This window comes from Siniperca chuatsi, linkage group LG12 (assembly GCF_020085105.1).
Source record: "Siniperca chuatsi isolate FFG_IHB_CAS linkage group LG12, ASM2008510v1, whole genome shotgun sequence".
Lineage (NCBI taxonomy): Eukaryota > Metazoa > Chordata > Actinopteri > Centrarchiformes > Sinipercidae > Siniperca > Siniperca chuatsi.
The window spans coordinates 6,828,977-6,855,194 of NC_058053.1; the positions used below are offsets into that span (position 1 = coordinate 6,828,977).

A 26,218-nucleotide genomic window follows, 5' to 3' on the forward strand; every position below is an offset into this window, starting at 1 on the left:
ACCTTTCACTGCAAATGATGAGGGACGGCTCTTAAAATGCTTGGGATGTGGATCTGCCTTGACAACGAGGGTAGCTTTTACAGAGTGCGTACCTTAACTCTGAATAACACTGAGTGCCTCTTTTCAGTGTCCTGTAATGCTTTAGATTCTAGCTTTTTCTCTACATTCAGCCTTTTTATTTGGGGGCAAGTCAGCCTGAATTTGTGAAGCCAGTTTCACCCACTCCAGGCTGGTACATTACCTCCTGCTACTGCCACTGGTATCTTAGCGTTCTGGCTTTCATAACACTGAATAGCTTTAAACTGTCCCTATATTTTATTCACCCCTTTATATTTTTTACTTTGTAGTTTTTCTAAGTAACTTGTTGTGTTTCTCCTATATGCTTGATCTCTCTTAATCTATTTCAGTGTCAACTAACTTAACTTAGCATTTCCCCTTTCTGCTGCACCCTGGCTTATACTTTGTCCGCATCTTCTTTTTGTCCCTACATTTTCCTTAGTTGTTGTCATTTTGAACAATTACCTTTGACAAGCCTGATTCTATATCAAATGTATCCTGATGAAACAAGTTTAAAAGGCATCACTGTGTTTTCAGCATGGCTGTAAACAGCGTCACTGTCTTGTTTTTGTGGTTAAAACAAAACTTTTTCACTTTCAGCAGCACAACTACCACTTATCATTGCTTATTTTCTTTTGCTAAAAAGAAGATTCTCAGGTTTAAACTCGGCTATACGTCCGAGACATATCATCCCATTCTTCTCACTCACAATTATGAAGAATCCAGCCCATACTGCATCTGCCTTTATGTGGGCACTGATTGTTTATATGTCAACTTCCTGTATGGACGAGATGATGGCAACTCTGTAGTGCAAAAATTGATAAAAGACAATGCATTTTAGTTATAGGAGGCAATACTACCAAAAGGGACACAAGTCGACAAAGTTGTAATTTGTGTCAATAATAAAATGGCGATTGGCCCACTGATGGAATGATGGTGTCTAATTGGTCCCTCGACAAGATGATAGCCTCTGATTGGTCTGACGGTAACCTTGGGTTTCTAGTGTCATCTCACGTAAAAGGTTTGCTCTTTGGTGTGATTATACAGACACCGATGAAGGCACTTGGACTTTGAAAACACTTATCTCCTTTACTTTTACTTTAGTCTTTCACCTTTCACTCAGCTATGTGGGGTCCACTGTAATTGAAAACAAACTTGTATTAAGAAAAGGCCACAAATACACTGCATGCTGGGCATTAAATGGTATCATTTGACAGTAAAATGCAGACAGACCCATTTAACTCAACTCTATTGAAAATATTTCACTTGCATCTTACTTTTTGGATGAAATTACTTGTGTGCATTTCATTCAGCATGTCTTGCCTCCCATCATTTTTCAGCTGCGGTGTCGGCAAAGAGCGTCAGTGACACCACCTAATGCTTGGGCCCAGCAAGGGATTCTACTACTGTCACCCAGACTACATTAACAGCATATTAAAAGACAAAAGCCTCCTCTTTTAAATTTTCAGAAGCCTGACATGCTGCTGTGTTGACAGGAACAAGACAGACTCTAAAAACAGCCACCGCTTAGCTCCTGTCAAAAACAGACAGGCAAAAAGCAAAGCATGCATTGTTGCACAAATACAGCCATGTACATACTTATCTCTGTGATCTAGATGTTCCTCTCCATGCTGCTGAAGGAAACTCAAACAAAAACTCCCTCATTCCCAGCAATCGTGTTGCAGCCTAGACTACTGTAATCCTTCACCTTAATGATTTTCTGACTATTAGTTACCTTTGTGATTTATTTTCTGTTCTGTAATTCAGCTACTATATTGGTGTTTGCGTTTTTATCTGCATTTATACTTTAACTAAGATGATCCTCATGTTGAAATGAGCATGAACGCCTATTTGAACTAAAATCACTACATTTACTAAACCTGCCATTATAGTTTGCAGCTTTCTGTTAGACCTTTTAGAAGAAAAAACTACAAAAAAGCTATGCAAAAGAAGGTTAAGTTGGCTACTGTATTGATCATATTAAAGGTGAAAACGCATTCCTTAAAGATGCCAAGTGTCAGTCATTATCACATCCACATTACGAGTCCTCGGCCATTTGCAGCAGACGACTTACTTGCTTAACTGACTGCTTGGTGTGACAGGCTCTCTGGGGTGTTATCGTGGCTCGCAGTAGAATGCCAGGACTTGCTGAGTAATGGACCGGTACAGAGGCTCAGCTGGGAGTTAAGAGGGAAAAATGGGCACTGCCCTCGCACACACACGATCACTTGAGCCCAGACAGAACAGCTAATTCAGAGGTGCACTGCTCAGACTTAGTTTTAGTTTTGGTGTGTGTGTGAGATTTACCTCACAAAAAGTGTCCTACAATGAAAATACAAAACTCCAAAACATGACAACTAATTAATGGAAGTAAGGCTCCAACTAACAACTAATTTGATTATCAGGTAATCTGCTTTCTATATTAATGTGTGTATACTTTTTTTCCATAAAATATTAGAAAAGAGTGAAAATTACCAATCATAATTTCCCAGAGTACTAGGTGAGGTCTTCAAGTTACTGGTTTTGTCTGACCAACAATCTAAAACCTAAAGGTATTTATTTCATTTACTTCATATATGACATACAAAAACAGCAAATCCTCACATTTGAGAAGCCAGAATCAGAGAATATTTAGCTTAAAAAATGACTTAAAACAATTACTCGATGATCAAAATAGTTGTTAATCAACGGAGGCTGTTAGTTTACTACTGTTGTACTTTTTAGCATCTCAATATGGATAAGAACCTCGGCTGAATGTCGACAATGTAATGGACTTCTATTTCCCCAAAACATGAAAATTAGTCAAAACTTAGAAAACAGAACTGCAGGGATGAAGTGTGGAAAAAGCAGAGAATCAGTCTTTTATTATGTTCCAGACTTTAATATCCGACAGTCTGTCGTTTATCATCATGGACCGCTGATGATGAGAGAAGGAAAAAGGTGGAGAAAGCAGAGGCAGAGAGTATCAATATGAATTTTTTATTTGATAGGTTTTTATAGGAGATTGCATTCAGACGGCTAGCTGAGTCAAGGTTCATGGAAGAGTGAGTGAGAGGTCAAGTCATAAAGGCCAGGCAAGAAATAATGGTGTTCCTGCGCATGAAGAACACACACTGACGCTTTTGTTTGCAACATACTATGCACTATTCCCTACTACATGTGCATAAAAAGCTGTAAATCAAAAGAACAAAAACACAGCGCCTCACATTTGTATCATTCTGCTTGAAGTTGAAAACCCCCTAAAGCATTTTCCATCTTTTGTTTCTTTAAACCCACACACACCTTTTTATTATTACACTTATTTTTCTCTCCCACAAACATACAGTACAAACTCTTTCTTACTTGTCTTTTTTTTCTCGCTCCAACACACACACACACACACACACACACACACACACACGCACGCAAACATCTGAGGCTGGGCTGGCTTCAGGTGTGGTCATAAATCATCAGAGTGAGTGGCTATGATTCCCCCAGCGTCAGCAGAGCCAGGGGAGGGGAGGAGGAGGGGGGTTGGATGGTGGAGAGCAGGGCTGGTGGGCCAGAGAGGAGGCTGCGGCTAAATGGCTGCCCTCGCTTCCTGTGTCCACCAAGGCCAGAACGACCGATTGCTCAGCCCCTGGGCGCGACACATCGCAGACGGCCGACATCAGTGACACAAACACACATAACGGTGTGAATAAACACTTAGATGGACACAGAAACAAACACACACATGAACAGAAACAGAGGTAACCAGACAAGGAGATCCTTGCTAATGCAACAAATAACACAAAATAACACTACGTGATGTGTAGGGCAAGATATAAACTAGCCCCCCCGAATCTAATTTTAAGGGTTGATTTAGTTATTTTTAATTGGGCTATGTTGGCAATAACTTAATTTATACAAACATGTATATTGCAGCTAGTTAACAACAGCAGGCCTTTCAAAGAAGAAAGGTGCCACTTTCTGTTTTCTGTTGCTGTTAGATGTAGTTTTATTGTAATTTTATTTTGTAGTTTAAGTTTTAGTTTCAGCAGTTGTGTATGATCTGTGGCGGCAACATTTTCTGCAGCTTTAGTTTGCATAGTCTTTTGTCGACTGACCAAAATAATTACCCTCACCCTGCAAGAGTATCCAATCCTTTCAGCAAGTGCCCCTAAACGACACATGTCCACATTCAAGTGAGAAAGCCCTCTAGCGGTTTTTTGAATCATCATGGTAGCAAAGGAAGTTAGATGACGTTATTATAGGTGGATCAAAGGGTCGCAAAACATCGGACTTTGACCTTAACCATTAGTGTTGTCACATCCGAAAATTGACTATTTAAAAAAAAAAAAAAAGAGTGATTTGCAGCGGTTTTGGAAGACACAAACAAATGATACCGTCCTGCTGATAGGGGCGTCAGATCAGAAGACGCTTCTATGTGTCGTTCTAGAGGGCAAAGACAAACAACGGATTTGGTTGTTTAATTTGTAGGACTTGTTGCACCCTGCTTATGGATTTCAAATTAAATTGTCAACAGTATATATCAATTATGGGGGGAAGGTTTTGTTTTCTTGTTTTTTAATGTACTAATTTGAGTTTTTATAAACTTTCCAACATACTTTTGCTCCTAACCTAATCCCTACACATAATTCAAAAACAACACAAACCGTGCATGTACTGTACACACTTCCATACACAACTGCACATCCAGAACAAAAGACCACATTTTTACTGTTCTCCAACCCACAAACCACAGTCTCTCAGTTATTCTATTCATCATCCACTTTATTCCACTCTATTTAAAATGAGAAACAGTATGAGGCCAGACATAGTTTGAGGTGGAAAATGAGGTTAAGACCAACAACTTCCACCTCCAAGGAAACCAGAGGTAAACATCTGCTTGTAATGGCTTTATATGGTCTGTTTTAGGCTGTGCAGTTGCAAATGGTGTAGAGTTTTACACATAGTAAAGTGAATGCCAGAAAGATTAGATAACTGTGTTGTTGTCTGGTGTAAGACTACCACAAGAAAATATTGGAAAGCTAGTTGGGTAAATGTCCTATTTTTCTGAAACCAACCCATACTGTATGGTGTTCAACCCAGAGTGGGGAGGACTACTACATATGTGAAAAAAAAGTTGTACTGAGGCTCCAGAGGGAACTGTGTGAAGTGTAAATTACCTAAAGTAATGTCACTTTGAGTCGGCATTGGCTGGGGCTGAAGACTGAAAGTCTGAAAATGAAAATAAATCTGTAGCCTGCTCCTCTGCATGAGGCTAGCGGCTCCAGGCTACATTAGCCGCTATTAGCATCACACACCTGAATTTCTGACCCGAACTGTTAGAGGTTGAGTTGCATTGTGGGTAATGTAGGCGCCAGGTTTTGACAAAAGGAGAATGTGTGGAATAAAAAAGACGATTTCTCTGCTGCAAAGATTTAAATCTAAAATAACTTTTTTAATTTTTATTTTGGCGCTTATTAAAAATAATAAGGTGTGTGGGTTGTGTGTCTACTAGCCATTTATGATACCGATATAGTTAAGATTCAAGCTGCCAATAAATAGCAACAGGCATGTTTGCTCTGGTCTAACTTGAAGACACAACCCTGTTTAACATTAAACCAACTCGGTCACCAGGTTAATTAGTTGATTTAGGAAAAAAACTACTGCTTTCTGAAGAGTGACCTGATGAGTGACAACTGCAGCATCTCTCATTAAGAAATAACAAATGGTGGAAATCCTTCATTAACCAATCACAGTCGAGTATTAAACAGAATGAAAAACAAACACGAACAAAGGAAGTTGGCTAGTTAAAATGTGTCTTTTACAAAACGAAGGGCCTAAGAGGAAAAACAACTTGTTTGCCAAACAGAATAGTTGGAAACGAAGGAAAAAACAGGAGAGCTTTGGTGGTGACAAAAACCCAGAGCCGGAGTAAAGAGAGGAGAAACAGATCGAACAAGACTGAGAGACCAAAATGAGGAATCTAAGATGAGGGGGAGAAGTAGATGAAAGGAAAAAAGAAGGGGCAAGGAAAGGGAAAGAAACTGGACAGAGACAAATGGCCATGGGAAATGGCCGTTGCAGGAGAGCCCGCCTACGAGACAGCCCTCTCAGCAGCCCTAACACAGACTGATAGGCCCACCGGGCCGCGCTACCACTCCAATCCATTCCCCTTCTGTCTGATTCTTCCTGCGTTCTAAAAAAAATAAAAAATTATAATCACATTTCAAGCCATATCAGGCCTACCTAACTCACCAGAATGTGGTGTTGTAACAATGTAATGTTATATATGATACTGTTTTATTTTATTACTACAATTGTATTTGAAATTGAGAATTTAAGGAATTAAAAAATCATTTAAAAATCTTTTTTCCCCATGCGATCTTGTCTGTTGATATTAGTGTGATACAGAAACATTCTTGCTTTCACTGGCAAATAACCAAGTAGCAAAAACAGATTTTTAGTTTTCCTTTTTGTTATGTGCCGTTCTTTGTCATCAACAAAAAGAGGAGCGCAGGAAACAAATATTGCTGTATCTTTCTCTATTTACTCCTTCAGCTCGTCTTTCGACTCTGCTGACTCCACTCACTATTTTGATTTATTCTGACAATGTTCAGATCATACTTTTATCCAATCCGGAAGCTGTTTGTATTGGCTGGAAGAGATGTATACTATAAAACATAAAAAAAAAACCTGTTACATTTTGACTAATTTCCCTACTTCTTAAAAGCATGCATTTGATAATCTTATGTGTGCCAAGATGGTCCAGTCAATTTCAGACATTAATCTATATGCTCTCCAGTCACGCACTATAGCAAAGGAGTGCAGGAATTTTCCTGAAAAAGGAAAAAGAACAACGAAGAGATGGATGAATGCTGCAGATGCAGCAATGAGACTTAAAAGTTGAGAAGGAGAGAGTGGAACAGAAAATAAAGACAGAGAGGGATACAAGGAGGAATACGGGGATCAGTGTTAACTGTCCATGTATGTGGTTAGGTAAGTGAGTGCTACCGTCGCCATCCCACAATCCCATTACTTTCCCCAATAAAGATTTGGCAGTCCAGTGATTACCTCAACAAAGCGAGAGAGGAAGAATCTTAATAGAAATGGGATCAGGGTTTTTTTTTTTCGTGAAGTCAGAACCTTCCCCGTCTCTCTCTCCATCTCTGTTGCTTCCTCAGGTGATGTCTCCAGGCACTGACCAGGTAATGCACCGTAATGGAGTACACGTATGGGTGCTGGTGATCTAATGGAGAGGGGTCGTGGCAGAGAGGGGAGTGCCTGTCGTGCTGCCTGATTGAAACTGATGGGCCAAGGTAAGGGGGCCACAGAGTACGGCCACCCAACATGGCCCTCCCTGTCTCATCAGACAGACACACACATGAGCACGCACGCACACACGCACACACACTTACCTCAGAGTCCATTATTCAATTTGGCCCTTCTAATGACCAGCGAATTAGGCTGCCAGAAGCGATTTGCCTTCTGAGCCTTACTGCTGGACGTACATGCTTTTCTCCACTCTGCATATTAAGAGGCAGCCATTCAGACACTGACATCCAATAAGCCTCCTACAATCAGTGCATTTAGCTGGATGAGCTTGGATGAGGAAGGCGTCTGTGACAATGAACACTTGATAAAAACAGGGTACATGTAGCAAGATTTAGAAGTATGGTATCCACCATAAATCTGCATTGCCCTCACAACAAATGGCACAAAAAGACACTAGCCCTTTTCTAATACTAATGGCCACCACTGTTTCAGATCATTGATGAAGCAAATAGACACCTGCTTGGTATTTATGTTTGTTTTAGACAGAAAAAAGTGTCTCATATTGAGCAAACATGTCCCCAAACAATTCTTTCTGCAAGGCTAACTAAAGTGTCCTGTTAATGAATTAATAACCATATGGCCACAAAGAAGGTTTCCCCCAATCTGTGATACACTGCCCCAGTTTTACCATACCTGGCGCTAGGGGTGTGTATCGCTCCCTCTCAAACGATTCTATACGTATGTAGATACACAGGCCACGATCCGATACAAAAACGATCGAGCCATTTGTAACGATGCAATATGCTCGGATTCAAGGCCAATTCAATAAGATTCGATTCCGTCACAATTAGGATTTATTTATTCTACTTTTATTTACTTTTAAAATAATAAAAGTGTTACTAAAATAAATCAATTATTTCCTCAATTTTCATTTCAAAAACTTTTTAGCCACTTTCTACGGAGTTTTTTTTTTTTTTTTTAAACTTAAATGCTGCTGCGTAGGTATCGTTTACCTCAGTTCCTGGGACAGTGTCATCCTTCTGAATTTGGCATTTTCAATAAAGCTGTTTGGGCGCTTGTCCCTGTAAGCAAAATAGCTCATGGCTTCAATAACAGTTTTGCATTCAACCGGGAGGAGCTAGGAGTCAGAAGAAGCAATAACTGCTAACGTTAGCATTACTTGCCTTGTGGTGACTGCTTTGCATATGACACATGCCAAGAGAATGAAACATTATTTTGCTGGAGAGAAAAAAGGATCGACAAAAATCCGATTTTATGGATTTATTGTAAACCAAGGATTGTATAGATGGACTGGTCAGTGCAGTTACACATCATGCTCACTCCACCAAGAAACTTTCAGTTTGTCTCTCATGTACACTCCAAACTGTCCCGTCATTGATTCCAGGTATCAGGTTTAATAATAATAAAACTCCTCTACTTTTGCTTTCTTCCATCTTTTCAAGGTTGTTGGGTGGCTGCCTCTCCTTTTTTCACTAGGAGCTGTAAAATCTATTTGACAGCTCTGATTTATGACACAGCATAGGCACAGAGCGCCTGTGGGGAAAAGAGACTATGAGTGTGTTTGGAAGTTTGTGAATGTGTGTGTGTGTGAGGGTGCGTGAGCACGCCCGACTCACAGAGGACCACCACTGCTGTGCTCAATGTTCAAGCACCCAACAGAGCACACAGGTAGGCAACTCCCGAAAAACAAATGTCCAGATACATACACCTGTGATCGCATGCACACACAACATCAACAGAACTAGCATTAACAGACTGAGCACTATACACAGAATCTAAGAAGAGCTATGCTAACTTGGAAGCCAAAACAGCCTTAAAACATTACATTTCATATGATGTTAAAGTTTTATGATTGACTTAACTCCCCCCCCCCCCAAAAGGGTTAAACAGAGTTGTCTCCATTCCAGTTGTGTTGTTATGGAGAACCAGATAAAAGCAACCATCTAACGTAGCTAATGTCTTAAAGGAATTCGAGAATATTCCAAAGAGCCTTGGGAACCTTTGGGTGTGCATGCATGAGATCTTTTTTTCAATGCAGCTGTTTACTTTTAAAAGTTGAAAGTGTTTTTGTCAGTTCTTTCCCTCTGCCTTCCTCTGTCCATCTAACCCCCACACAATCCCCTCCTCTGTCCTCCTGTTCTCCTCGCCTGGATGCTCAGGGTGCTCACAGCTAACACCGTTTGTCACATTCAAGGCCAGGTTAGGCACACTGGGATCCCGCTCTGCAAGGAAAGGGATGTGTGCGTCTGCTCGAACGTGTTTATGTGTACATATGGAGGTGGGATGCTGTGCAAGGACATGAATGTATCCATGTAGGTTCGTGTGTGCCTGCGCCTGTGACACTGTCACCTAGGAGATGAATTTCACACCTTGTGCCTTTGCTATTGTCAGGCAGAGAGGTACCGTTGATAGACAGCAAGGAGAGGACAGGGTGGGGAACCTCCGCCAGATGAAAGAGGTCGTGACAGCTGACAGAGGGAGGGAGAAAGTGTTCATACACCCTAAGAAGATGAATGTCAGAGGTGGGAGGGGAGAGGACGAGGGAGGACAGATGTACAGTCCGAGACAGAGCAGAAGAACAGTGAGGGCTACGCTACATTACAAAAAAGCAATATGAACTGTGATTGAGCTCTTTCTGTGGTAAGATTCTAAAGTCTGAAATTAATCTTTCCTCTGTGTTGCTTGCAAGGATTTCAACATAACACATTTGGGTGGGAAAATCACATCACTATATGTCCTGTTCCATTATCTCTCCACCTCTGACATGAAAGCAGTAGAATAACCAGCTGCAGCAGCAAAACATTTCAGTACCCATATCCATTTGAATCTACACTGACTATAGATCTACATTAATGAAGTTTATCTCCGTGGTGGTGGAGGGAGCCGACACAAATCCCTTCATACATCTCTAGGGCTACGAAGTAGTAGTAGTAGTAGTCTCTCCGCCGGCTAAACACACCTCGGCGGTTTGTGCATTCTCGCTACAATGCCCCCCCCCCCTGTCAGTCAGTTACAGTCATTAGCAGCATGCTAATCAAGGCTAATTACAATGAGACAGGCAGACACTCATTTCTTATCATGACAGAGTGCCGCTGTGTTTGTGGTGCCTGAAAATGTTGTGCCACTAAATAAGGCACTGCTCACAATCAACAGCTTTTTGTTGGGTAAATGAATGTGACCATGTTTTCTATTTGTTTTCTATTGTTACTGTTGTCAAATGTTAATCGGTCTGTCTGAGCTTTTGTCTGTAAATCTATTTTTTGTGTCTACATGCCGCAGCTTAGATTATTCTAAAGGGAAAGGAAACAGCTAAATCAATTAAATAATTGTATTTAGTATTATGTCAGATTATTCCAATTGATAATGATAATTTCTAGATCATTTTAAGTCAACCAATGTATGAATATGTAAATAAGTGAATAATGAAAGGAGTAAATGAAGGAAAGAAAAGTAAGAAAAGAACAGGAGGGTTGTGGAAGAAAAAAAAGAGAGGGAGGAAAGTCTTGTTGTAGGCAAAGTCTCTTCCAGGGCGATGAATTGTAAGCGTCAGGGGGTGCTGATCCCCCTCTCTGCCCCCCCATTCAAGTTACAAAAGCTCATTTTGGAGATTTTTGCTGGCATAGCAGAAAAGGCCCCTGTTCCCCATTTTCCATATTTCATATACGGCCCATTGGAAAGCATCGTCTACGAGTGTCATGGCTTGGCACATTTATGAGAGATGCATTGAAGAACTTATTACTTGGAAGATATGCTTAAGTTCTGCATTTTGGAAGTCACTGTGCACTGTATGGTAATTCACTTATAAATTATGATCATCTACATGGTTATGCCATCATTAAATACGAGTCCTACAGTATACACAACTAAAAGTTTGGATCGCTGAGTCGCAGGTTACAATGTACATAAAATTACAATGAAAAACTAAAAGATTCATTAAAAAGCAATGTAACAAAATATTAGGACAAGACATACAAAAAACAATAAAAGGTGACGATAAAATAGCATTTATTAGCATTATGCAAGTCCAGTGCTAACATTACACTGGAGCGAGATATAAAGAGCAAACAGCCATCAATAGGCCGTTTTTTGACTTGCACAGGTATTACTAATGACAGTAACGAGGGATCTGTTGTGTTCGAGGGTCCCAGTAAGTCATGACAGTGTGGCAGTGAGCCAGCATGCACAATACCAGGACCCTGAAACTGAAGCAGCTGAACGGAAATACGCCAGCAGTCATTTCATTTTTTTACACCTGTGCATTTCTTATGCTGACATGTCAATATGTCTTCTGTGAAAAAGGCTTACTTTTGGGGAAATCAATTCATTAAAATTAGGTTTCAAGGTGAGGTTTAAAAAATCTGGTTAGAGGACGTAAAACGGGTGGTGGAATGTAACTAAGTACATTTATTCATATACTGCATTTAAGTACAATTTTAAGGTACTTGTGCTGGATTTCAATACTAAGCTACTTTATACTTCTACTTCCCTACATTTCGAGGGAAATATCGCACTTTACGACATTTCTTGACAGCTTTAGTTACAAGTTACTTTGCTGATTCCGATTTTACACACAAAACATGTTACATGGTTCAAATCAGTTTATAGAATATGATTAAAGACTGCCCAACAGCATATAACGTAGTTACTAGTAGCTTCACCTCCACTAACTACAACATGATGAAGCTGCTTAAACACTAATCCATCAGCCATTTTGCACAATGAATACTTACTTTTGAAGGACATTTTGCTTACATACCTTTACTTAAGTAAGATTTTGGCCGCAGGACTTTTACTTGTAACAGTGTTTTCAAACTGTAGTATTGCTATTTTAACTGAAGTATAAGATCTAAATACTTCTTCCACCATTCTGTGATACTACATGTAAGGCTCCACCACGAAAAAAGCTCTATCATCCCCTGATTTGAACCTGGACTTTATTGACAGTAAAAAGACCTTTACTGGCCACCCTGAAAGTAACAGTATCGAGCTGCAGGTCCTGTCAACCCTAAATTTGATTCTAAGAGTAACAGCCAACATGGTTCGACAAAGCCAAAATTTGGGGAACATGTGCAAAACATTTGGACGGAAATGTACAAGGTGAAACTGAGCTACAGATGGACTACTGAGGTAGGTAATCACTGCAGAAGGATATAAAAGCAAATATAACACACTATTTCTAAAGATGCTCTGATTCTGTAATGGGCCTGCACACCCATGAAACACCCAAATAGGTGACTTCACTTATTTATCACTTAAGACTTCTCAGGACAGTGTGACTGACATCTACCTCACTTTACAGTTAGCTTTGTTGCAACTGTTAAAATTACACTTTTATCATTCTCATTAGTTCACTGAGTCTGGTGACATCACCTAATTCCCAACATAGCTCCACCCACCTTTAACCTGGTCTAATTAACCAAAATAACTGAAAACATCTGTGCTGGTGTGCAGGGCCCTTCAATGTTCCGGAGCTGGGTAAAGAATGACTGAACTCCTTTTGCATGCGAGTTGTAAGTTAAAACTACACCTGCATTCTTAGACATAGACATGTTGATAGGATTTAAGGGTCACATTTAGTTTAAAGTTCTATGTCATCAGCTCAGTAGCCATGTACTTTAGTCCCATTATTCAGGTACTTTAGTCAAAGTATTCAGGTGATTACTGTAAGTCTGAATGAAATGTACAACTCCAAGTATGATCCATATTGCTCACACAGCTTAAGGGTAATGTCCTCTTCATGTTCAAATTTAACATAACATGTTATCGAACTGAACTTTGTCAACAAAACTAGTATTTTAAAAGCCCATACACAAGTATGAAGTGTGTTCAGGGCTGCAGTGTGGATTAGTGGTTGATGGCACCTCAAACAGCTGACCCTGGTCAATCCCTGTATCGACATGTGTAAGTGTCCTTGTGGAACACTCTAATCTACACTTAATGGACTTCCCAGTTCAGTGACTGACCTCACTGACAAGGAAACCGAGCGGAGAGATTTTCTTGAGTCAGTGTCACATTATTCTACTGATGATTGTCTTAAGTATGGGGCCTCATCCTCACAGCTAGCATTAGCTGTTAACCCACTGGGCACTAAAGCTGAAGTACTAAGCAACTTATCGGGAGGCTTCCTGCACGGGGCATTAAAGCTGACTGAGAGAGCAAGAAGAGCAACATTGGCCCAAAGTCTCGCTTAGTCATCAATTCTCTCAGTATGCTTAAAAAGTGCCACTTTCATTCCCATGGTGATAAGGGAGAGTGAAAAGGCCGGAAACAGACCTGTGTAATGCTGATGGACGTAGTCAGTCTCTGAGTGAGCAGGGCTCGAGTGCGAATCGGGGGCTAAAAATGCAGCATCAGCAGTGGTGGATTTACTTGGATGAATGGACTCGGCTCGACGAGTAGGGTGGGGGTAGTTTGAAGGGTGGTGGGTGTCAAAGCAAGTGGCTGAGACATGGCTAATACTGCCAGTGAGCTGTGGCCACCTAAGTAATTACTACCTTTGCTGTTAGGCTAATCCCCAGAGCAGAGCAGCAAACTCAGGAGAGTAAGGCTTAGAGACTCTATTGGGCTCCCGTCACCCGACTTCAATTACACAGAGACGCAGACCTGTCTCACTCAGAGAGAGAGAGAGGGCAAAGAAGAGATCGTCTCATTTATGATTCTGTACTCAATACATAAATTATTTTGACTTTCTTAGAGGATGGCTAAGCAGGACACACAAACAAAAATTTGGATTTAATCAAAACAGACTGGATATATCTAAAGCTTCAGATCTGGACTCTTTTTTTTTTTTTTTTTTTTTTTAGAACTTTGGCTTCCACTGAATGTAGAATGTTCATGCATGGCTGACATATAAACGAGAAGTTAGTCACATCATCAAAAAACAGAGGAGAGATTTGTAACCTCGTCTATGTTAAACTGATTGACTGATTGTTTTTAATACACATGCTAACACAAGAGTCAAGTTGTTAACGCTTTCTGATGGTGTGCCCGGTAGATTCAGTAATTGTAACGTCCACGGTTGGATTCCTTTGTTACATGTCTTCCCATTCTCTCTCTCTCCACATGTTTCCATAAAAGCTAAAATGCTGAAAAAACAAAACAAACAAAAAAACTAATGTTTTCTGATGGCGTTTATGGTTTGTTTACGTCAGAAATGTTTGTAAACATAGGAGTAAACAGGTCTATATTTTTTTATTTATGGTCATATAAGAAAAACTTGCTTGCTTAATTTAAATTTATAGGTATGTTTCTTTACTTATATATGTGAATACACGTGCAATTTATATGCTCAATAGTTTAGAGATTGGGCTGTGAAGTAACAAGAAGGCTAAATATCTTTGCTAACATAGTTTAATGATTTGAGAATTTATCTTTCTATGGTAAATAAAACATATAATAGAAATATAAGAAATTTAAATATAAGAAATTTCTATGGTAAAACAGAAATTAAAGGAAGACTCATAAAAATAAAAAAAAATCACATTTACAGCCATAGACTTTTTTTCCCCTTTTTTGGATCACCAATTACTCGGGTCAAGTATGATGTCCACTGTAACAATTGTCTTCTAGACATTATTGTGTGATAAAATGTTAACGTCATTTTGACATGACGCATTTTTGATGAAAATGCAAGAAGAAGAAGAAGTGCATTTCTTGTAAAATAGAAACAACTTTAAAATGCAATCAATGAAACTTCTTTACATGTAAACCACTAAAGAAAACAGAAAATAAACTTTACCATTTGTGGTGTCTGACGTTCATTTATAAACATACTTTATAGGGTTACTAACCACAGAAAAACATACTGTGGAGAATTAAAAGCTTTTTAACTATAAGACACCCTCAGTTCAGTGTTTGTATAAAGAAACAACAGATTTCACAGCAGTCTGCTGAGGCTATTAACAATTTCAAACTTGACAGACAAGCGAAACAAATGGTTTTTTTACAGCAAGTGCACAGCTCTCCTCTCTTGCCAGTTACTAAACATTACAAAGTCTACAACAAGCCAGCTCAGCATCACTCTGTCTGTATGAACTGCTGCTGTGAGGTTTACCTTTGCGTTCAGAGCGTTTCTTGCGCCTCCTCTTGAACCTGCGTCGGATCAGGCAGTAATAGGAGCCCAGATTCTGTGCGCCGTTGGTAAGAAGGGCCATGGCTTGGTCAGCACTTCCACTGTTATAAAATCAACTAAACAGCTCTCTAACAGCACTAGACTAACCTGGACCAAATACAACCTCAGCTGCTGGGATCTCACTGTGAACACAAGCACATGGTCTACCTGTCCTTCACCTCTGACAGCCAGTGCTCTCACACTTGTCCAGTTTGTGCTGTCAAGCTAATGATGAATGCCCAACTCCACACACCTGCAGCGTTTCTTTGTTTCTACTTTAGTCCTTTCCTTGTATCCGAACTCTCTTTCCCTCCCTCCCTTTCCTCCTCCTCTCGCTGTTTCTCTCCTCTGTTGACTCCATCGCTGCCCTATCAGTAGTCAGAGAGGAGAGGCGATGGAGTAGAGTGTGAAAAAGAAGGAGGGGACTAGCAGAGGAGAGAGACTCGTGTCTTCATGTGGTTGTGAATTAACACAGGGAGCAGAATCAAACTCTCTACCTGGCTAATCCCAATCTCAAAGTAACTAATGTCTCCAACAAACAAGAACAACATCTCACCACCCACCAGTGAAAACACTAAATACAACTCCAATATGGTCACACACACATTCACATATGTGCACGCGTAACAGCCCAACCTGCGTTTGACATTGCAAGTCTCACCCTTGCAATGTTGAAATCCGTTTCAGGTTTACATTCCTTGTGCTTGTATTCTCACTCTACCTAGGAAACTCACCAGGAGTGTAAGGACGAGAAGCATCTCAGAAAGAAACACTCTGCCATCCTCTAGTGGTAATCTTTTGTAATGACATCTGTGATGGTACCAAACCACATCTTCCAAGCACCACATTTTAAGCCACAGGGCCCACTAGTGCCTAAAATGATGTTGACTGTGGCTGATTGATGATCGTTATTAGAGGTTCTGTTAGTTTTGTTGACAAATGCTATACAAAAAGTCTATATTAGGCCTTTTCAACCCAAAGACAGAAAGAAAAGGAAAGAAAAGTGACTGAAACAACAGAAATGGAAAAAGCTGAGAAAAACACTCACCTTTGGCTCTGTTGTGATATCTGTGATCGGAAAAACCTGATGGAGAGAAAGACAAGATGTTCCAAGTAAGTAAATAGCAGAGAGAGTTTGGCTGATGTCAGAGTTCCCTCGAAGATCTGGATTACTGACAGTAAAGGTGTGTTGAGGACGTGGTGCAACCAAGTTAGTGGTAGATGCAGAGGGCTAGGAAAGGTACACACACTAGATTCATGCTCCATTAGTAGTGATTATTTAGCCAGGTTTTCACAACAGCTGGTCTTTCCCAGCCATACACTGGCTGAATTGTCCCAAAAACTGGTGTTTCTGGCCGGTCACAGCCACTGTTGGAATACAGGCTGTAGTGTGACTGGATCTATTTATTTATTTTGTCTAATTAATTCATCGGAATATAACCTGAACGCTTCAGTGCTTCCCTGTAAGCATTGCATTTGGCAAACACAACGCCCTTATTAAGAAATTTGACGTGGTAGTTTATCTGGCCAGTTGTTACACAGAACATTACACATCTCAACCAGACCAACTTTCCGAAGAACAAATAAATATTTAACTGAAATATGTTCCTCGGAAAATAAATAGGCTAAAGGCTTGCAAAAGCTCTAGACATCAACATACCCCAATTGACAAAGCTATCCCTGAATATACTGTAAAAACCACATTGTATATCTCTCAGATAATTGAATTGAACAATTATAGTGTTTAAGTCAACAGGGCAGACAACTTGGTTATTTTTCCTACTAACCAAAGTGACTTTTAAGTCCTATAGCATCCCATATAGCCAACTACAATTTTAGACTAGATAAATATTTACATTAAATTAGATTAATGGAACTGCAGTCTGCGGCATGTCACATGGACGCTCACGTAACGAAAATGGTGATGATGATCAGTATGTAGTGACTATGAGAGTGCTGTATATCCTGCACATTCCAGTCCAGAGGAGCAGTCTTATAGGATTTTGACAGAGACATGTTTCCCTTGTTCTTCAGCACACTGGATTTGAAATGAAACCGTGACTACACTGTATGAGTTAGGGTGATATTAGAGGGGTTTGACAGTAGTAGGAGGTGTCTACATCTATAGCTCACAGTCAAACACATTGTGGTGCAATATCTATTACACTGTGCCGCTTGTTCCACTATGTAATTATGCATGTAGGTAAGATAGATATCTTCCTTTACTGGTGTAACAAAGATGAACTTGTTTCCATTTATTATGCTTTATTAATATTGTTATTTAGATTCTGACTTAGGCACATGAATGCTCCAAAATGCAAGAGGTGGATTGTGAAAAATTACTTGAATCCCACAGAATGCTAACTAAAAATAAGTAAATCTACAGGCGGGTGTGAAAAAAAAATAAATAAAAAATACATCCTTAAAGTTCCATAGCCTTTCTGGTAGATACAGCAGCTAGGGATAAAGATGATAAAAAAAGGAATAAGACACGAGGAGGGAGAGAAGAAATAAAGCCATAGAAGCTTGAGAATGAAGAGAGTGAAGGATATCGAGAAAAACCCTTGAATGAGAACGTAAGAAAAAGAATGAGGCAAAGCAAACCAGAGACGTGGAGATGAAGTTGGATGAAGTGAGGAAAGGTAAGATGAGGTGAGGAGTTAGGTAAAAAGGAAAAATGTTCCCATATAAACCCCAAGTAGTTTAAGGTCAATGAGACTGTCTTCACTGCTGCCCAACTCGTCCACAACTTGCCCCCCCCCCAATGCTTGACATAAAACGTTCTTAAACAGCAAATTAAGAGGTTTTTGGGTTGAGGTTTGCCAGTTTAACATGAAGTTAAACTGAGCAGAGAGAGAGAGAGAGAGAGAGAGAGAGAGAGAGTCAGAAAGAAGTTTCAACAGAAAGAAAGCGAGAAAGCAACTGAGAAACTGAGAGAAAATCTGAAGAAAAAAGGCAGATGGTTAGAGCAAGGAAAAGAGAGCCAGCCAAAAGATTCGGGATAAGAGTTGCGGGGCAGAGAAGTCAGCCTGAGAAAGGAGATGGTGAACTTAAATATACTCCAGACGCAAATTCATTCATGCTTCTGTGTACAAGCCAACGATAACTATGGCTGGCCAAGTCTCACCACAACTGCCTTGGCTGGGTAACTGTTTTTTGTTTTGCTTTGTTTTCAGTAAGGAAGACTAGTCAGTCCACTTCCCTTAGTATTTGAATTTATAGAGACTGTGCAAAAGCTGCAGGCATGGGAGAATAGACTCACAGCATGTGTGCATGCCCCACAGAGGCACATGTTGTTTTACCCACTACTCTCTTTCTTGGCATCTTCCACACATACTGAATGGACAAGCGGAAAGAAAGCTACGGTTATGCAGCCAAAAGTCTGTGGTTATCCAGCCTGAATTTAAAGGCGTTCCAGACGCCAAATAACAACTCAACTTCTGGTGGCCTTTGCAGTGGTTTGACAGAGAAACACAATCATTGACAAAAACAACCTCACAGGCAAGCAATCCAGGCTACTGCGGTGAGCCCATCTGTTGGTTCATACGGTAGATGTACTCACAGTCAACTAAAAAGCACAAAGCTCTAAAAATAGACTCAGTGGGAACAGTTTTTTTTTATTTTTTTCAAGCCTTTCTAAAGCTGTCCATCTGAATTTATAAGCCAGTTCCAGGGATGCAGAATTTTAAGAGATCAGCAGTAGCTGATGAACTATGATTAAATCCTGGTTCACTAGTAGTGGCTTTGGAGATTTCCTAACTTGTGTTAAACTACCAAAATAAAAAACTATTGAGCAATACACAGAAATATACTGTAATAATGTAGTACAACCAAACACCAGCAAGGGGAGACAATTCAAAAGGGGTCAGATATCAAATCTGCAGCCTCATTAAACTGAAATGTTGACATTCTTGCTTCTACTATGAGCCCCTTCACGACACCAAAATATGCTCATTAGTATTTATAAGCATTCCTCATTAAAATTGGGTACCACAAACCAAAAGCTATCCATCTAACAAGCTATTTTGAAGCAAGCAAAAACAAACTAACAAGCTGACGAAGTAATAAACATCTGGAGAAGAATATACAAACATAGAAACAAACCTCACAGTGTTCCAACAGATGTTGATGAAATTTTGAAATACATTTTTTCCCTCTTACAGACAGAAATTTACCGGTGTGTTTCAGCTGCTCTAAGCAGTTATCTCAAATCACTGTGGAGAACCAACTAAAATCTAACATGTAGAGATATAAGCGAGTCCTGCGATGCCTGAATACCTGAATATGAAGGCAGATGAAAAACATCCAGGCAGGAGTGGAGTTTCATTGCCTTGTGAGGAAGTCACGTTCCTAAAGCAACACTCACTGAACCTCATCTTGTGCACAGAGTTTGGCAAGAGAGAGAGGGAGGGAGAGACTGTGTGTGAGAGATTAGTAGAGACAGAAGGGGAGAGCCTTTCAGAGCTTTTGGGAGCTAAGAGTAAGTGTATATGTGTGTGTGGTGGTCATATTAGGGTCGCTTCTCAGGTCTTCAAAGACCTGGGAAGAGCAGAGGGTGGATACAGGGGCTTCAGTTAATTTGACATAAGGGATCGGAAAAAGACAGCAGAGGAGTAAAAAGCCATTTAACACCAGGCTGGACAAAAATGTAATTCAGAGAGGTTGATTATGAAAGAGAGACACAAAGTCAGTCAACTGCATGTGATAAGAAGAGTGCGTGACTGTAAACCTCGACTCCCGGTCTTCAGCCAAAAATTAGGCCAATGGCTTGGTAGCCGCTACACACACACACACACACACACACAGGCTAGCCAGGGTCCTGATAGCCATTAAATGCTACCCCTCCCTCTGACCTCATTTTCTCACACATACAGTGGCTTGCAAAAGTATTCATACCCCTTGAACTTTACCACATTTTTTCACGTTACAACCACAAACGTAAATGTAATTTATTGGAATTTCATGTGATAGAGCAACACAAAGCGGCGCATAATTTTGAAGTGAAAGGAAAATTCTACATGGTTTTCAAAGTTTTTTTACAAATAAAACTCTGAAAAGTGTGGCGTGCAAAAGTATTCAGCCCCTTTACTCTGATACCCCTAAATAAAATCCAGTGCAATCAATTGCCTACAGAAGTCACCTAATTAGTAAATAGAGTCCACCTGTGTGTAATCTAATCTCAATATAAATTCAGCTGTTCTGTGAAGGCCTCAGAGATTTGTTAGAGAACATTAGTGAACAAACAGCACCATGAAGCCCAAGGAACACACCAGACAGGTCAGGGATAAAGTTGCGGTGAAGTTTAAAGCAGGGTTAAGTTATTAAAAAATATCCCAAGCTTTGAACATCTCACGGAGCACTGTTCATTCCATCCCCTGAAAATGGAAAGAGCACAACTGACATGGTCGTCCACCTGAACTTACAGGCCGGGCAAGGAGAGCATTGATGGGAGAAGCAGCCAAGAGGCCCATGGTCACTCTGGAGGAGCTGCAGAGATCCACAGCTCAGGTGGGAGAATCTGTCCACAGGACAACTATTAGTCATGCACACCACAAAACCAGCCTTTATGGAAAAGTGGCAAGAAGAAAGCCATTATTGAAAAAACGCCATAAGGAGTCCCATTTGTGGTTTGCCAAAAGCCATGTGGAAGAAGGTGCTCTGGTCAGATGAGACCAAAATTGAAGTTTTTGGCAAACCAACACTGCACATCACCCTGAACACACCATCCCCACCGTGAAACATGGGGGTGGCAGCAGCATGCTGTGGGGATGCTTTTCTTCAGCAGGGACAGGGAAGCTGGTCAGAGTTGATGGGAAGATGGATGGAGCCAAATACAGGGCAATCTTGGAAGAAAACCTGTTAGTCAGCAAAAGACTTGAGACTGGGGCAGAGGTTCACTTTCCAGCTGGACAATGACCCTAAACATACAGCCAGAGCTTCAATGGAATGGTTTAGATCAAAGCATATTCATGTATTAGAATGGCCAGACATAAATCCCACTGAGAATCTGTGGCAAGACTTGAAAATTTACAATAAAGTTTACAGACACTCTCCATCCAATCTGACTGAGCTTGAGTTATTTTGCAAAGAAGAATGAGGAAAAATTTCAGTCTCTAGATGTACAAAGCTGGTAGAGACATACCCCAAAAGACTTGCAGCTGTAATTGCAGCGAAAGGTGGTTCTACAAAGTATTGACTCCGGGGGGGCTGAATACTTTTGCACACCACACTTTTCAGAGTTTTATTTGTAAAAAAAAAAAAAAAAAATGGAAACCATGTATAATTTTCCTTCCACTTCACAATTATGCGCCACTTTGTGTTGGTCTATCACATGAAGTCCCAATAAAATACATTTACGTTTGCGGTTGTAACGTGAAAAAAATGTGGAAAAGTTCAAGAATACTTTTGCAAGCCACTGTACATACACAAGGACAAAATTTTAATTAATCAGAATCAGAAATACTTTATTGATCACCGAGGGGAAACTCTTTTGCTACAGCAGCTCGCTATCACGTCAGTGCACACAGGAATAGAAGTACTAAGCAAAAAATATAATACACTATAATACAGGTCAGATAAATTAAGTACCAAGTGGGTATAAGTATAAAATTAAAATAAGTGTGTCCAACATATAATTACGTGTGTGTGTGATTGCACTGTGAGTGATTGTGTGTGTGTGTGTGTGTGTGTATAAAAATTCAAGGGAGAGAGAGAAGCTGTTCTTTCTCCATGGAACCTTGTGAATGTGTGGCAGTGTTTTTGTTCTACTGACACTTGTCCAGCAGAGGGCAGCACTGCTACAAGATAATTAAACATTATGCAGTATGTACACACAGAATGGTGAATGTTTTTCATTGTCTTGGATATTTTAATCTAATTTTCAAGTATACTGCTGTAACTGCTCACATGTGTTATTGCTGCTCTATCCTTGAACCTAGAGGAAGGTCAAATCTGTAAATGGTGGGGAAATATGTGTGTCTACTTAGTACAGCTTTTGCCTTCCTTACAGTGACAGTAGTGGCCGACATAGAGATGCACAGTCAAGCTCCCACATGTGAATTTGTGGAAGTGTAAAAATAATGACAAATTTGAGTTAAATAGGCACAAGCCAGAGCAGAAGGTGCTGACTAAGAGAACACAGGAGATTAAGCACTCTCATCACATACTGTACACATGAAGATGACAACAGGGTTTTAGGCTGCCAGTGCTCTAAAAAAGTCACACTGTTCACTGGCAGTTTTCACTTTTGAAATAAGAAGCCAACAACCAACCCACATGCGCAATGTAATAAACTGTGAGTTAACAGAAATGAACTGTCTGTTGTGGACATTTTGTATTTTTTGTCAGTCTGTACTCTTCGAATGAAAATATGTTTTATAACAGGTTATCAGCAAGGATACAACATGATACCTACAAAGGTTGTTCGAAGGCTGTACTTGCAGCATGGTTCTGTGGTTTCCCTGCACTACTCTTCTGTATTCAGATCCACGTTCTGTGCACCATTTTAAGGGAAGGATTCTGTGATGGTGAACTCAATAATCGTGGGAAGTCCATGTTAGATTGCATATTTCAGTGTTGAAAGCATTCAGGTGATGGGTAGAATTCACAACGCAAGGGATTAGAAGTGGCTATGTATTTCTAGTCCTATTTGCATAAGTGCAGGGCTCTAAGGGTTTTGCAAAAACCATTTTGGTCACATGAGGTGTAAGGAGTGGCACGGTGTCTAGAAACTGCACTGCTTTGTTAAACTTAAAATGATACATTTCAAGGTTTAGCATTACAGAGAACTGTGTTCAATCCCCGACAGAGACACTGCCTGCTTGGCTGAGCACTCCATCAAACACAATAGGCTGAGTGGGAAGCCAGTGAGGGATAGTGTCCTTGACACTGCAATAATGACCCCTATGGTTGTTTGGGGCAAATGGAATCTGCAGATCTGATGAAGCTTCTCACTGGCAGGTGAAGAAGCAGCTCGTGGCTCCACATGCATCACCCTCACCAACAGTGAGCGTTAGCAGTGACAAAAACTGCCTTGCACGGGAAATGGCCATTCCAAATTTGGGAGGAAAACAGGTGAAAACTCCAAAGAAGAAATCAATTAAAACTTAAAAGTGCGAGGTTCTTCTGCCAAAATGTGAGCACAGACTATCCATAGGCCATTTGCCAGATAGCACCAAGCTGTAGTGTATTCTATGTGGTGTCATTGAACAACGTAAATATTGTGAGGATGCGAACAGCATTCATTGTCACTGAGAGCGAGGCCAAACAAGTAGGGGGTTGCCTTCTCTAAAAACACAGTCTAATGTGAGGGAACAGACAAAGCAAAACACACAACCATCCAAGAATTATCTATAAACAAACCAGACTGCCAAAATAATCTTGTGACTTCTAGTAGCTTCCAAAAATCTGAATATCCAAATGATTTCAGAAACCTCATTGCTTATTGCTGCTATATTTTACTGCTAGACTCTCTAAACAGGAGCCTGCTTCTGTTCTAAATAAGAGGGCCTGTAAATAGGAATGACTTAATTCTTCCTATGGGAGTTCCCTTTAGTTCCCAAGCCGACCATCAGCTCCCACTGCTGGGTGTGGTCCACCTCCTTTACCAGCCTCAAGCTCTCCGCCTGGGACAGAGCCGCTCCACTGCTTGTGGCTTTGGGTTTTTGGCAGGGGCTTGACAGGCAGTGGTGTGTGTGTGTGTGTGTGTGTGTATGTACATGCATGTGAGCATGTGCCATCAACGTAAGCATGAGAACAATGGCCACCTCTGTGTTAGCCCCTCTGGCAAGATACACACCTGAAGGGCAAAGCCAACAAGCTGTAACAACGGAAGGGTGGGATAAGGGCAGCAGCCACACAGTCTAGGTTCACACTGCAGGTCTTTATGAAGTGATACTCATAACCTTTATTTCATACCAATATAAACTGACGGGGATGTTGTTACACACATGTCCAGAGTACCCATAACAAAAGGCATCACACCCCCTCCAACTCCTTTGCTGCTCCACTTTCCTTTGAGATTTGACTAACAACCTGAGGTGCTCTTCTGAATACCAATCAAGCCGAGCTATTTTGATTTTGTTCCACAGTTGACATGTCGTTCCTCATGTCAACTCTGGCTCATCCGAGCTGCTGCAAGCAACATTTTGACAACAATCTCAGGGAAATCCTACACGATTTGCATATTGTCATGGCAACACTGACAAAATCCAAGTTGGGTTTTACCGTTCCAGTTGCAGGTGGGCTGCACGGCTCTGGATGGGATTTTTTTTTGAACATTCTGATCAATTTAGTGAAAAAACTTTCTCGCTGCTTATCAGATCACAGATTCAGGGGAAAAAAACATAAACAACAAACACAGAGATACTCCCGGTTAGAGTGTGAACATGACATACTTGGGCCAGGAAATGTCAACACAAATTACCTGGCATTGTAATTCAGAGCAACTGACAACGAGCAGTGTTTTCTCTCAAGGATGCTCGAGGACGTTTTAATAGTAAATTGATGTGATGATAAACAGAGCGTGGCTAGCAGTGTCTCAAAACAAACATAACACTCAAGTTAGATGCTCATAATCTACAACAGAATTTCCATCCTGCTTCCTGTCATGCTGAACCACAGTACATTTCTCCTCACCTTTAATAGTCCTCCCTCTCTTTATTATATGTTACGACACAGATGTCAGCATTTTCTCCTATGACGAATGAGTCTCTTTTCTCAGCCAATTTATCTTTCTACCCTGCTGTGTGCCCTTGTTGATGGCACAAGCGTCCATTTCCTGTGTTACAGAGAAGAAGAGGAACACTTGAGGTCACAGGGAAAGAAATGGATCTGGCCGGCGAGGGGAAAAGGACGGGGAAAAAAGGGGTATTTAATTAACAAGGCAAGGACAGATGTACTGAGGTGGAGTGAAATGGACAGAGAAATAAGACTGGGATAGACTGATAGGACAGTAAAATGGGTTTAAAGAAATATTATAGATGCTAGAAAATCTCAACTCAATCAGCTTTAAATTTCAGTACTACCATCAAATGTTGAAATACAAGCCTATGGAAGCCTGCCCTGAAACTGTTGGATTGACTATATAACATACACTTACTCAAAAGGTTTTTACTGCACTGCAATGCGGTGTGACATTGAGGATAATGACTGCACTCACACACACACACACACACACACACACACACACACACACACACACACAGACACACGTGACTGCAGAAAAACACCTCTGAATACACAAAGGAGGTGAGCAGACATGGTCATCCACAGGATTAAAAGGAAATTTGAGTCCCTACACAGTTGAAAAGCTTTGTGGGGTCATTTGTTATTGGACTACATGTCAGGTTGTGACAGGTGAGTGTTTGGGACTGCAGCAGACTTTGGTTGATGCTCAGTATGGCGGCCAATTAGCAATAGTACTCTTACCTAAAGGGCAAAATATATTGTTTGCCTTTAAAAATGACCCATATGAGCATTCTCAAACTGACTTAAATGAGTATTTTCTGATCTGCCACTGGTTAAAGGAAAAGTAGAGATTTTAGGAATATCTATCTATTTTATATTTGTAGCTCCGGGCAAACCGTTTTATTGGTTATGATAACACTGTACTCACCAAAGTAATTGCTGACATCTTGGAACGATGAACCAATCAGTGGTCATTTTCATTCGACACAGAAGCTGCGGTAGTTGTTGCTAGGAGCTAGTTAATGTTAATGTTTTTCTCGCTGATTAAAGAAATATGCCAATTTAAAGATTTTTGTATGTTACCTTCAAACTGCCTGTATA

The 26,218-nt window shown here is 40.5% G+C and overlaps 1 protein-coding gene across 12 annotated transcripts in view; it reads right to left on the bottom strand.

Annotated features, from left to right (window-relative positions):
- Nucleotides 1-26,218, bottom strand: part of adarb1b (adenosine deaminase RNA specific B1b) — a 118,570-nt gene that overhangs the window by 23,880 nt on the left and 68,472 nt on the right. For 7 of the 12 annotated variants that reach the window (XM_044216078.1, XM_044216075.1, XM_044216077.1 and 4 more), the window contains one exon: nt 16,479-16,514. The exons of 3 other annotated variants lie outside the window; for them this stretch is intronic. Coding sequence is in view for 2 of the 9 variants with exons in the window: in XM_044216074.1 (XP_044072009.1) it covers nt 15,374-15,473 (100 nt within the window). In the remaining 7 variants the exon portion in view is untranslated. Of the gene's footprint in view, nt 1-15,373; nt 15,713-16,478; nt 16,515-26,218 lie in introns of those variants that run through there. 2 more of the 12 variants (XM_044216074.1, XM_044216085.1) reach the window with 2 other exon arrangements.